Source organism: Phaseolus vulgaris, chromosome 3, assembly GCF_000499845.2.
Source record: "Phaseolus vulgaris cultivar G19833 chromosome 3, P. vulgaris v2.0, whole genome shotgun sequence".
NCBI lineage: Eukaryota > Viridiplantae > Streptophyta > Magnoliopsida > Fabales > Fabaceae > Phaseolus > Phaseolus vulgaris.
The window spans coordinates 19,882,048-19,894,945 of record NC_023757.2 but is presented as its reverse complement, the minus strand read 5'-3'; the positions used below and the strand labels follow the sequence as shown (position 1 = coordinate 19,894,945).

The following is a 12,898-nucleotide window of genomic DNA, read 5'->3' as shown; positions in this document are numbered from 1 at the left end:
TGACAAGTTAAAGCGTTTCCCAATGTTTTAAGTACTGCCTGGAGGGTACTCTTGAATAAAATGCCAACTTGAAGCAGTCTGATCAGGAGAGGAGTGATAGTCGGTTCCACTGTATGTGAGATGTGCCAAAGATACGGAAGAGTCGGCTCAACACTTGTTCTTAGAATGCATTGTTGCACAAGGGTTTGGTCTCTGTGTTTTAGATGGTTAGGAATTCTGTTCGTCCAAAATAAGGATTTAAAGAATCACTTTGAAAACTTCCATCTGGTTCATATGAATACTAAACAGAACATGGTATGGAAGGGTGTGTGGGTGGCAGTTGTAAGAGGCATTTGGGAGCAAAGAAATTCTATCATCTTTAAGCAAGGGAAACCTGATGCGGAAGAAGTCTTTCATTTAGCACAACTTCGATCGTGGTTATGATTGAAACATAGGGTGCACAATTTCTCTTTCTCGTTCTTGGATTGGTATTTGAATCCGGACTTATGTATTAAAAGCTATAAGTGGCAAGGTTTGTTTTTATGTCTGTTTTTTGATCTGGTTGTGCTCTTTTATCCAGTATCTAGTAAGTGCTGCTGGTGAGGGTTTGTTCTGCCTTGAGAGGGAGACTCTACCCTGTGCCTTAAGAGCCAAAACAGATTTGTTGTTTGCATTAGTCTGCGGCAACAGCTTGTTCTCAGGTACAGCTTCATCATACGGTGGAACAGCTTGTTCTGAGGAATCTAGCTCTAAGTCATAAGCATGTTTTGGCCTTATTGACGCTGGAGTTTATGTTTGAAGAGATGAAGACAATTGGTGTAATAGAACAGTTTGGAAGGTGTATATATATACTCCATATTTGGCTGATGGTGGTTTATGGAGTTGTGTCGCATTGGAGTTGGAGGATGGGAGATGTAGGAGAATCTATCAGAAGTTTTGTTTTTCTGAATTTGTGTTAGTTTGGTATCTTGATGCAGATAGATTTGGGCTTGAAAATCTGAATTGATTCTGTGTCCCTGTGATGTTTGGTTTTGGATGTTTGGAGTGTGGGAATGGGATGGTGTTACTGGAGATGGTTTGCATCTGTATGAGGAAAGTAGGTGGCTTTTGTAGGTGCTGAATGCTTGGTTTCCTTCAGCGGATAGGGTGTCTGCATCTGACCAAAAGTCTGCTCTTGTAAATACTAAGACAAGTCCAAGCGGCAGTATGGTTTATTGGGGAAAACACAATTATGTTTTGGTATTGCGTGATGATGTTAGATGCTGATAAATTGGTAGCTGCTGCTTGTTCTGGTAAAACTAATGTAGCTGGTGCTTTGAATGAGGCTCCAGAGTTGTTCATTCTTTGGCAGCTGGGAGATTAAAATTAATGCTGCTCAGGCTTACACATTTTTTTCTGAATATGTGCTAGTTTGATGCCCTGATGCAGATAGTATTGGTCTTGGAAAATCTGAACTGTTTCCCTGTTATCTTGTGAACATTGGTCTATGGATGATTGGAGTGTGGGAGCGGGATGGTTTTGCTGGAGGTTGATGAGCAAAACAGGTGCCTTCTACAAATATGCAGTGTTGGTAGATGCTGAACCTGGTTTTAAAGCAGGGAATAATTGCTGCAGATGGCTAGAAGTGGTTTGGTGTAGTTTGTGTGGTGTAAGGATGCTATTGTGCAGGGGAATTGGCCAATTCTGTAGGTGCTGGTTTTGTGCAGGTTTTTGAGGCAGGGATTGATCACCAATTAAGCAGGTGTTGTTTCGGGGAAGGACTTGATGGTGTGGTGTTTCGGTTCTATTTTTTTTTATCATCATAATGTGCTCGACGTGTGCATTCATCAACCAGCCAGGCACTGAAAGTCAAGCTACAGAATCTGCCACATCTCTGCACTATCTAAGAATGCTGCATAATTCATAGCAGCAGCCGCAGTATTCTTTGGTGTAACTCTAAATTTTGAGGAAGCCAAAGCTTGATCCTAGTTGTTAGACTCTGGTTTCGCTTTTGTAAAAGGGTTGGGAAGGGTGTCCTCTAATTTAATTTAATTATTCTTTGCTGATAAAAAAAATATCCCTGTTATCTGGGAAGGCTTTCAGAATATTTTCTTAATGGTATTATTAAGGTACTAAACCAGTGCCTCACTTGAACCAGAAAGGTGCTGCTAAGGTGTCAAGAATGAGCTGACATTTTTTTGTCTCAGCGCCTTAGTCACCTTTCGGCAATGGTATTTGATCATACAGAAATAATGCAAGACTTATCAGTTATCAAATGACAATTAGTTTAGCTACCAGAGAGATCATTGAAGTGGTATAAAGAAGTGCTTATTTAGCTTTGTCATGTACAGTTGCATAACTCTAGTTAATATCTAATTCTAGTTATTATTGTTTGCATATTTCAAGCGTTTTCCTATTTTCTCTCCCTTTTTTTCACTGTCATTCGTCTCTAGCAATGGTCTAAAGGAAAATAGTTATCGCTCATGAAAGTGTAACCTCTTTTACAGGATAGAAAATTTCAAAACAATACTAGTTCAGTATTTTCATGAAAATAGAGTTTAAATTTTAAAAAATATTGTATCTTGTACCGATCAGGTAGTCGGAAGTGATGACGTGGCAGCAAGCGATAATATGGGCGTGTTGAGCGGAACACTTGGCTGACAGAAGGGAAGCACATCGGGAAGTTTGTGTAGTCGTCAATTGTTAGCTTGGTGTTCTCCGATCTCTGGTGTGTATAACCGGCGGTCACCAGGCTCGCGTCATAGTCACCGTATACGAGTTTTAGGCGACCAAGTGGTTAGAGACCGTCGAAAGGGGCACATCGTCGAAAGATCAAGAAGGCTTGCTTTTAGCTTTCATGAAGTACGAGCACGAAGGATGAGGTTGTCAGATGATCATTCCCTAGCCAGAGGTCGAGGCAAGGGAACAGTTTCCCAGAACATGCATGATGCGCAAGTGAAATAGATCGTGATAGTGGCAACGAGACCACAGAGAAGGTGTGCATGGTGACACCCCGTACTCGCCACTTAGAAGAATCGCGCTCCAAGGAAGCTACGCACCGAGTTATCCTTGCATGGTAACTAGTCGAATAACTTGAAGAGTAGAGGCGACGCTCAAGTAGAAGGGGCTCCAGATGGTGACACGTGTACAGCTGGATGCGAGCCACGTGTCCAGAGGTGTAACCGTCAGGAGAGAGAAAGTGCTCGTATATAAGGAACTCTAACGAACTTCTGAGGTACGCACGTTTAGAACACTTCTTACGCTTTTGAGAACACTAGAATACGCTGAGAGAATACTGCACGGTTCCTTGAGTTAGCTTTCTCCCTTAGTATTTGGTGATCCATCACTGACTTGAGCGTCGGAGCGCGATCGGCCAGCGGCGCCATTCTATGTCTTTGTTTTCTTCAGGTTCTCGCGAAGAATGAGACGTGAAGATCGAAGGCTAGCGTGGTGCGAAGCTGATCGAGAGAAGATACCTTTGACGTGGCAAGACTCTTGCACTCGAGTCAACCGGCAGGATCATGAGGCGCCCACCGTGGGGCCGTGTAAAGCGTGTTTCCCATCCACAACGTGAGTCTTGAAGTTCTGAGATTCTTGTGTGGTTGTGTTGCTGGTGCAACCATTTTCGGCGCTTTTCACCGTGGTTGAGTTTTCGATCGATAATTTGACGTTTTCACCGTTCGCTGGAGCTTTTGTTCGGTGAATTGAGGTTTTTCCCCGTTTTTGTTCTTGTTCGGTGAGGTGAGTTTTTCGGCGTTTCCACCGTTCGTTTGGGTTTTCATTTGGTATCGCGTTTTTCACCGTTCGTTCAAAGTTTGATCGGTAGTTTGAAGTTTTTCACCGCTTGTTTGAGCTTTCGATTGTGGATTGAGGTTTCTTACCGCTTGGTGAGTTCAATCGGTGAATTGAAGTTTTTACCGTTCGTTCGTGTTTCTGACCGATGAATTGGGAGTTCTGGAGGAAAGCGGTAGTTTCGTGTCAAGGTTGCAAGTTTTGTGGAGGTTTTGCTGTTGTGATTGCGTTTTTGGAAGTTCTTTGGAGTTTGAGAGTTTTTGACTGATTGATTACTGGATCGATCGTTTCGCTGGTGAAGGTTTTGTTTGCTGAGGTTGGTTTGTTGATTTTCATGAAAAGATGAGAAGCACACGTTCGAGTCCCCTTGTGCCAGTTGCTGCAGAAAGCGCCATACCATGGCACAAATGATGGAGATCATGCGCGCATTGCAAGAAAATGTGGAGCATCGCGCATAGAGCAGGCGAAGATGCATGAAACCCGGTCGCCTCTCAGGCCAGGAAGAGGAGCTCAGCAAGGTCACGGAGGATTGTGTCAGCTCTTCAGGAGCAGAGAGGACGCACAATTGTTGAAGAAGTTGCGTCGTCATCACCACCGCGCGTTTTCCCAATGTCGTTTGCTCAGGCGATCACGAACACGCCGATCCCTGCGAGCGTGGTGCCCTGAAAGCCTATTTCACCGGCGTGGAGGATCCTGAAGCACACCTCACTACGTTCCACACGCAGATGATGCTGTCAGGAGGATCAGATGTTGTCTATTGCAAGATGTTTGTGAGCACGCTCCAGGGAACAACGCTGGAATGGTTTGTTGGCCTGCCTACAGGTCACATAACCAATTCTAGCAGTTTTCGAAGCTTTTTGTCGACCAGTACATTGTGAACAAGGCGCCACCTAGGGTGTTTATGATTTGTTCGACGTAAGGCAGTATCAGGGAGAGTCCCTCAGGGACTATCTGAATCGTTTTGGGGCACAGATGGTCCGCTCGCCGCCAAAGACGAGGAGATGTTGGTATACGCCTTCAAAAAGGGCGTGCTGCCGGGACCTTTCTGTGAGGCGCTGATTAGGGCCCACCCCGCCACGTTTGCTGAGGTTCGCGACTTGATGTGGCCCACATGGCCGACGAAAGTGAGGTCGCCGAGAAGAGAGGGAGCGTGGCTCCTGCTAGGCCACGAGCCCAGACTAGAACCCAGGCGCAGAGGGTGCTGGAGATGAGGCGGCCAAGAAGGATCAAAGGACCCGCCATCCTTAAGATCCAAAAAAAAACAAGGGAAGGGGCCCAGGGCGCCCTAGGGAGTTCAATCGCCCACCCAGGTACAAGTTTGTCATGGGGTTGGCGGATTGATCGCCATTCCCAACATAGCAGCCAGGCTTAAAGCGCCTGAGAAAGTTGGCGACAAGGTGTTAGGGCCAAAATCAAACGCATGGTGCGAATTCCACCAGAGTTTGGTCACACCCCTTGATTCATGTTTGGCCCTGGGTTACCAACTCGACGATCTGGTCAAGAGCGGCTTCTTGAATGATTACCTGCTGGACAAGAGGACGGGGGGTGCGTCGAGCTCTCAGCCGGCGGAGCGGTGAAGGCCAGCAGCATGAAGTGCCCACCCATGGCAAGATCCACACCATCGCTGGAGGCTTCTCAGGTGGTGGATGCACTGCGTCACAGCAAAAGAAGTATGCAAGGTCTGTGATGGCAGTGGATGTTTCCGAAGATCACTCGCCAGATGTGGACATTAACTTCACAAAGGAGGATCTCAGGACGTTGTGCCTCATGACAACGATCCCATAGTTGTCTCGCTGATCACGGCGGGAAGGAAGGTCCACCGAGTACTGGTGGACCAAGGAAGCTCGGCAGATATAATGTTCTGGCCGACTTTCACCAAGCTGCAACTACCCCTTGACCAGCTAAGGCCCTTATGGAGGATGCTTATATAGGTTTGCTGGCGACCAGGTGGAGGTCAGGGGGTACATTGAGTTGAGAACTACGTTCACAGACGAGGCGGCCTCGAGGACGGAGAAATCAAGTATCTCGTCGTGAATGCCCCCTCAGCGTATAACATTCTGTTGGGAAGGCCGACCCTCAACAGAATAGGAGCTGTGCCCTCAACCAGGCACATGAAGGTTAAGTTGCCATCGATGGAGAGGGTGGTGATCACCATTAGATCTGACCAGAAGGAGGCAAAGAAGTGCTACGAGAATAGCCTCAAGAATAAGAGGTCAGTAAGCTACATCACAACGACGCCGCCTCCCGGTGTGAAGCCCAGGCCAGCAGAGAGACGAGTTGTTGATTCGGCGATGGAGGTGACCGCCGACGGCGACTTCGTCATGATAGACGCCGAAGCGGGTGGAGAAAACGCAGATCGGGAAGAAGAGGCGAGAAACCGCCTAGAGGAAGCGAGGGAGTTGGGAATCGCCAGGGCGATGATCACCAGGGAAACTATACCCAAACCCGTCGAGGAGTGGCTCGAGAGGGAGATCGGGGCAAGGTCTTCAAGTTGGGAAGATCTTTGGAGGGTGAGCTCCAAGATCAGATCACCTAGGTGATAGAACGACATCTGGATGCTTTTGCATGGTCTGCTTCAGACATGCCGGGAATCGACCCCGATTTCTTGTGTCACCATCTGGCAATGAACACACAGGTTAGACCAGTGTGACAAAGAAGAAGGAAGTTTAATAAGGAGAGGAGACAGGCGATTAGGGATGAAACGCAAAAGCTCCTCGTCGCAGGCCATATCAGGGAGGTCCAGTACCCTGAGTGGTTAGCTAATGTCGTGCTGGTAAAGAAGAGCAACGGGAAGTGGCGCATGTGCGTCGACTTCACAGACCTGAACAAGGCTTGTCCAAAGGATCATACCCTTTGCCTAGCATAGATGCCCTAGTCGACAGCGCAGCAGGGTGCAAGTTGCTGAGTTTTCTAGACGCCTTCTCGGGGTATAACTAGATAAAGATGCATCCCATGGATGAAGAGAAGACCGCCTTCATGACTGAGAGATCGTGCTACTGTTACAAGGTGATGCCCTTCGGGCTGAAGACGCTGGGGCACGTACCAAAGGCTGATGGATAAGGTACTTGCACCGATGCTGGGAAGGAATGTGCAAGCGTACGTAGATGATATGGTCGTGATCTCGTTAGAGAAAAGCAAGCACGTCTCAGATCTGGAGAGCTGTTTACCACGATTGCCAAGTTCAGATTAAAGCTAAACTCCGAGAAGTGCATTTTTGGCGTGGAGGCGGGGAAGTTCTTAGGTTCCTCTTAACCGAAAGGGGAATAGAGGCAAATCCTGATAAGTGTGCTGCCATCTTGGCGATGAGGAGCCCGACTACCGTGAAGGAGGTGCAACAACTTACAGGTCGGATGACCGCCCTGTCTCGTTTCGTATCAGCTAGTGGAGAGAAAGGCCATCCGTACTTCCAATGCTTAAGGCGAAACAACAAGTTTGTCTGGTCGAAGGAATGGGAAGAAGCCTTCGTGAAGCTTAAAGAATACCTGGCAAGCTCGCCGGTTTTGTGCAAACCTTTGGTGGGAACCCCTCTCAGGTTGTATTTTGCTGTAACTGAGAGGGCGGTGAGTGTGGTGCTCGCCCAAGATCAAGATCAGGCCCAAAAGCCTATTTATTTCGTCAACAAGGTGTTGCAAGGCCCAGAAGTAAGGTATCAGGCCTTGGAGAAAGCTGCGCTGGCTGTAGTATTTTCGGCGAGGAGGTTGCGCCACTATTTCACAGTTTTACAGTGCTGGTGATGACCGACCTGCCCATCCAGAAGTCTTGAAGAAGCCTGATGTAGCTGGGAGAATGGTGAAGTGGGCAGTGGAGCTGTCGGAGTTCGACATCAAATATGAGCCCCGAGGACCGATCAAGGGGCAGAATTTCGCTGATTTCGTGGTCGAGCTCTCGTCAGAAGCGGCGCGAGTTGAGGGGGGACGATTTTCGCTGGGTGCTTTTGGTGGACGGATCGTCTAACCAGCAGGGTAGCGGTGCTGGAGTCATTCTAGAAGGGCCCAACGGCGTGCTGATAGAACAGTCCCTGAGGTTTGCCTTTAAAGCTAGCAACAATCAAGCAGAATATGAGGCGTTGATTGCCGGAATCTTATTGGCTAAGGAGATGGGGGTTACGGTGTTGATGGCTAAGAGTGACTCATTGTTAGTCACGGGACAAGTAATAGGTGAGTTCCAGGCCAAGGATCCACAAATGGCGGCTTACTTGGAGTATGTGCAGGAGTTGAAGAGTTCCTTTGTCTCATTTGAAGTAGTGCATGTGCCCAGAGAACAAAATGCCCGAGCTGACTTGCTAGCCAAGCTCGCCAGTTCGGGCAAGGGGGGTAGGCAGAGGTCAGTTATCCAAGAAACTCTGAAAACGCCTAGAGCGTTTGTGGCAGACCACCTGGTTCTTCAGATAAGCAAGTCGACGGAGAAAGCGGCGAGGAGTCACAGGTCCTTGACCTAGGAGACCTTGAGATCGCCGAGAATAAGAGCATGTCGGGGGGAGAGGGTGAACATGACGCAGGTCTGCGCTACGCATAAGCCAGACACATGGATAACGCAATACCAGCGCGGCCTGGCAGATGGCCTTCTCCCGCTGGATCCGACGGAGGCTAGGAAGATAAAGAAGAACTCCAGCAAGTTCACCATGATCGATGGCGAGTTGTACAGGTTTGGGTTTACACACCCACTCCTAGAATGTGTGCACGGAGAAAATGCACTAGAATTATGGCCGAGCTCCATGAAGGTATATGTGGGAGTCATGTCGGGGGACGAGCTCTGGCTGCAAGAACTCTCCGTGCAGGTTATTACTGGCCAATGATGAGGGAGGACTGCAAGAAGTATGCACAGTGTTGCAAACAATGTCAACAGCACGCCGATTGGCACAAGGCGCCTCCAAAAGAGCTGAAGTCAATTCACAGCCCTTGGCCGTTTCATACTTGGGGAATTGACATTCTGGGACCTTTCCCATTGGCGGTCAAGCAGATGAAGTACTTGGTGGTGGCGATTGAATACTTCACCAAGTGGATCGAAGTGGAGCCAGTAGCCCAATTCACCGCACATAAGATTAAAGGTTTTGTGTGGAAGAATCTCGTGTGCCGATTTGGTGTGCCTAAGCGCCTGGTGTCGGACAATGGAACTCAGTTTGCAAGTCACTTGTTGAAGAAGCTATGCGAAGAGGTGGGAATACAACAGGTGTTTGCATCCGTCGAGCACCCACAGATAAATGGCCAAGTAGAGTCTGCCAATCGGGTGTTGCTGAGAGGCTTGAAGAGAAGACTGGAGAAAGTTAAGGATCGTGGGCTGAAGAGGTACCCCGCATATTTTGGGCGTACCATACCACTGAGCATTCAGGAACCCACGAGACCCCGTTTAGCTTGGTTTATGGATGTGATGCAATGATTCCAGTTGAAATCCAGGAGAGCTCGCCGAGATTCCAGAACTTTGTGGCGGAAGACTCGAATGAAGAAAGAAGGTTGAATCTGGATTTACTGGATGAGGTCAGGGAGGAGGCAAGAGTAAAAGCCGAGGCAGTAAAAAGGAGGATTGAGCGAAGATACAACTCCAGGGTAATGCCAAGGCAGTTTAGAGAGGGCGACCTGGTGATGAGGAAGGCCCATCAGTACGAGATGGAGAGCAAGTTATCGCCTAAGTGGATGAGATCGTTCATAATAACCGAGGTGCTCGGGAACGGCGCCTACCGCTTAGAGACGTTAGAAGGAGGGGCGATTCCTTGCACCTGGAACGCCACACACCTCAAGTTATATTACAGTTAAAGCTTTGTAAGTAAAAATGAACATGAAGAGATTTACAAGCTTTCTGTTAAAACAGTTTTGAAGGGGGCACTCTTTTTTCCCTAAGGAGGGTTTTTAATGAGGCCACCCAATAAAGAAGAGTTTCCAAGCTTAAGTTTCTGAGTTTGCATGCCTTTTATGTTGAAAGTTTTTAGAATCGAAAAAAAGACCTTATCACTCGTGCGTGATTTAAGGCAAGCTCAAAGTTATATCGCATGCTCTCAGTTAAAAGTTTTAAATGTCCCCATCGTTTTTCGGCGATTGGCGGCATCAGTTAAAAGTTTTAAAGTCCCCATTATTTTTCGGCGATTGGCGGCATCAGTTAAAAGTTTTAAAGTTCCCATCGTCTTTCGGCGATTGGCGACATCAGTTAAAAGTTTTAAAGTCCCCATCGTCTTTCGGCGATTGACGGCACCAGTTAAAAGTTTTAAAATCCCCATCGTCTTTCGGCGATTGGCGGCACCAGTTAAAGGTTTTAAAGTCCCCATCGTTTTTTGGCGATCGGCGGCAGTAGTTAAAGTTTTAAAGTCCTCATCGTCTTTCGGCGATCGGAGGCACCAGTGATAATTAAAGACCTCAACGCTCTCGTGCGTCTTGAGGCAAGAAGAGAAAAATACCTCCTTGCCCTCGAGCGAGTGCAGGCGAGAAAGAGAAAAAGACCTCCTCGCCCTCGAGCGAGTGCAGGCGAGAAAGGGAAAAAGACCTCCTCGCCCTCGAGCGAGTGCAGGCAAGAAAGGGAAAAAGTCCTCCTCGCCCTCGAGCGAGTGCAGGCAAGAGAAAGTCCTCATCGACTTTGAGCGAGTGCAGGCAAGAAAAAGTCCTCCTCGACTTTGAGCAAGTGCAGGCAAGAGAAAGTCCTCCTCGACTTTGAGCGAGTGCAGGCCAGAAAAAGTCCTCATCGCCTTTGAGCGAGTGCAGACAAGAACAAATTGGAAGACCGCTCTGCACCAGCAGATAGAGGCAAGATTAAAAGTCCTCAGTGCATCCAGGGGGAGGAGATGTACACCCTGGGCAAGTTGAGGCACCAGAAAAGTCCTTCTCACCTCAGAGTGAGTTTAGGCAAGATGAACTGAAAAGTCAGGGGTGTTCGTGACCTTAAACGGTGGGGAAGGAAGGAAAACGCCTTTCCCCCTTTAAGTGAAACATCAATATTGACCTAGTAAGACCAGGGAAGGCTTCCACGCTTGTAGGCGGTGCGGAGACAGATAAAATCCTTCTCGTCTTGAACGAGCTTAGGTACGACGTGAAGGGTGAAATAAGTTAAAAGATAGCTAAGGTAGGTTCAAAGAGAACACCTCACTATCCAGCTCATTGCTCTGAAACTCAGGGAGGTAGAGAAGGATCCGAGAGGCGCCTCTACCCCTCAGATGAGGGAACAATGGTCAAATTATGAAGGCAAGAGAGTTCACATCGCCAGAACCCTACGACGATCAGAAGAATTCCAGGTGATGATAGGAATAAGGGCTCACCTTGCTGGGCAGATCAGGTAAACTGTATTGTGATACTAGTTTAAGTTAAAACCTGCTGCCTAGTAAGTAACTTATGTTAAAGTTTGTTGCCTTAAGTTCACAAGTTATATTAAATGTCATCGCTTGAAAGTTAATAGTTGCTCAAGTTCTACTTTGAGTTAATCGTTTGATAAATTGTTATGAAGTTAACAGTTTATTCAAGTTTGAAGCAGTGTGTGAAAGCAAGTAAAAGTAAGAAGCATTCAAAGAGAAGTATTAGAAAACAACTTTTCAGCATTGAAAGATATACAAAAGTGGTTATTCAAGTTTGAACACGAATGTGATCAAGTACATAAACAGTTACGTAAACGAAAATACAAACAAAAGATGAGCGCCAAGTTTCAAAAACAAGGTGATGGAGGGAGGCAACTAGTCTTCAGAGGGTACGATCTTCCCATCCACCACCTCGTTGCAGATTGACACCATAGAGAGGTCGAGCTCGGGGTATTGGTATGTAACCTGCTCCAGAGCGGCGGTGAGGACTTGGGCGGTGCTTTGCTCGAGCTCTTGTGCTTGTTTCTTCAGCTCTTCCTTTTCCTCACGAGCTCGAGCCAGGTCTTCAGCAGCCTTTTTGCCCTCGTCCCGAGCCTGAGCCAACTCTGCAGCAATCTTTGCGGCCTCCTCTCGAGCTTTGGCGAGCTCAGCAATGGCATCGTCCCTCTCTTTTTCAACTTTCCCAAGGAGCACCTCCCGATCCGCTGACCTTTTCTCAAGGTTTTCCATCTTGGTCGCATCCGCCTTCTTTGCAGCCTCCAAGTCCGCCACCTTGAGCCTGTAAGGGACAAGTTTGCTTTCCAAGTCGATCTTCTCTTGGACTTGGAGGTGCAGTTTCTGGCGCAGGTCGGAGGCCTCCTTGCGCGTGCTTCTTAGCTCCGCGTCCATGGCATCCTCCAGCCTTGAGTGGTCCAGCTCGGTCATTAGCAGGTTGCACGAGAGCTTTTCAGCTTCAGCCCTCATAATCAGATTTGACTCCTTGAGCGCTGAGTTCTCCTCTTGGAGCTTCTTGAGGGAGTCCTTCACGGCTTTCGATACAATCAAGGGGAGATCCTCCGCCATCATCTTCAGTTTAACTGTGAAGGGCCCTAAGATCTCTTCGAGAGAGGTTGGGAGGCTTGAGGTTGTTGTTGGTGGAGGTGCTAGAGGAGTTTGGTGCTGACTTTCACCACCACCCTCTTGAGTTTGAAGGGCAAGGGGGGCTTCTTGGCGTGGTGGTGAGGTCGGAGATTCTGTTATGAGTATCAGCGAGTTATGAGCGCCCTCATCTCCTCCTGGTGCGGCCCCAACAATAGAAGTGGTTGAAGGAGGACCCTCTCCGGCAGAAACGAATGGCGTGGAGGCGCTTGGAGGGTTCTCTATGAAGTTGGGGTCGCTGCTTTCAACCAGAAGGGTGTTGCTTGGACTGGTGGTATTAGAGCTGGAGGTGAGGGCAGTGTTGGTGTTTGGATTGCAGGTGGTGAAGAGGGGGCCACCCTTGTCCTCTTGGTAACAGGCCATCCTCGGTGGTCTCTTCATCCTCTTTTTCCTCTTGCACCACTTGAGGAGCTTTCCTTTTTTATTTTCTCAAGATTAGCTTTTTCCTTTGAGGGGCGGGTAGTACCCCGGAAGAGGTTGCACCTCGGGGAGGAGTTTTGCCTTGAGCGGTGGCGATCTCCACCACCGAGTTGGACACGGTTTGGGAGCCTGCCGCTAGCTTGTAGGATCGGGCGATCGCCCTCAGTTCTTCCAGTTTCCCTTTGCCCAACATATTATCTGCACAAGATAAGGGATAGGTAAGCAACCAAAACAGAAGCAAAAGACACAAGCGCATTCATATAGAGATAACGCAAGCAGTACATGGATGAAAGATCGGAGTCAACATAGAATAATGAAATG

The 12,898-nt window shown here is 48.1% G+C and overlaps 1 protein-coding gene across 1 annotated transcript; it reads right to left on the bottom strand.

Annotated features, from left to right (window-relative positions):
- Positions 1 to 11,395: 11,395 nt before the first annotated feature.
- LOC137839302 (uncharacterized) lies at positions 11,396 to 12,520 on the bottom strand. Its single transcript, XM_068648423.1, has one exon. The coding sequence runs from the start codon at positions 12,518 to 12,520 to the stop codon at positions 11,396 to 11,398; it is 1,125 nt and encodes a 374-aa protein (XP_068504524.1).
- Positions 12,521 to 12,898: the final 378 nt, after the last annotated feature.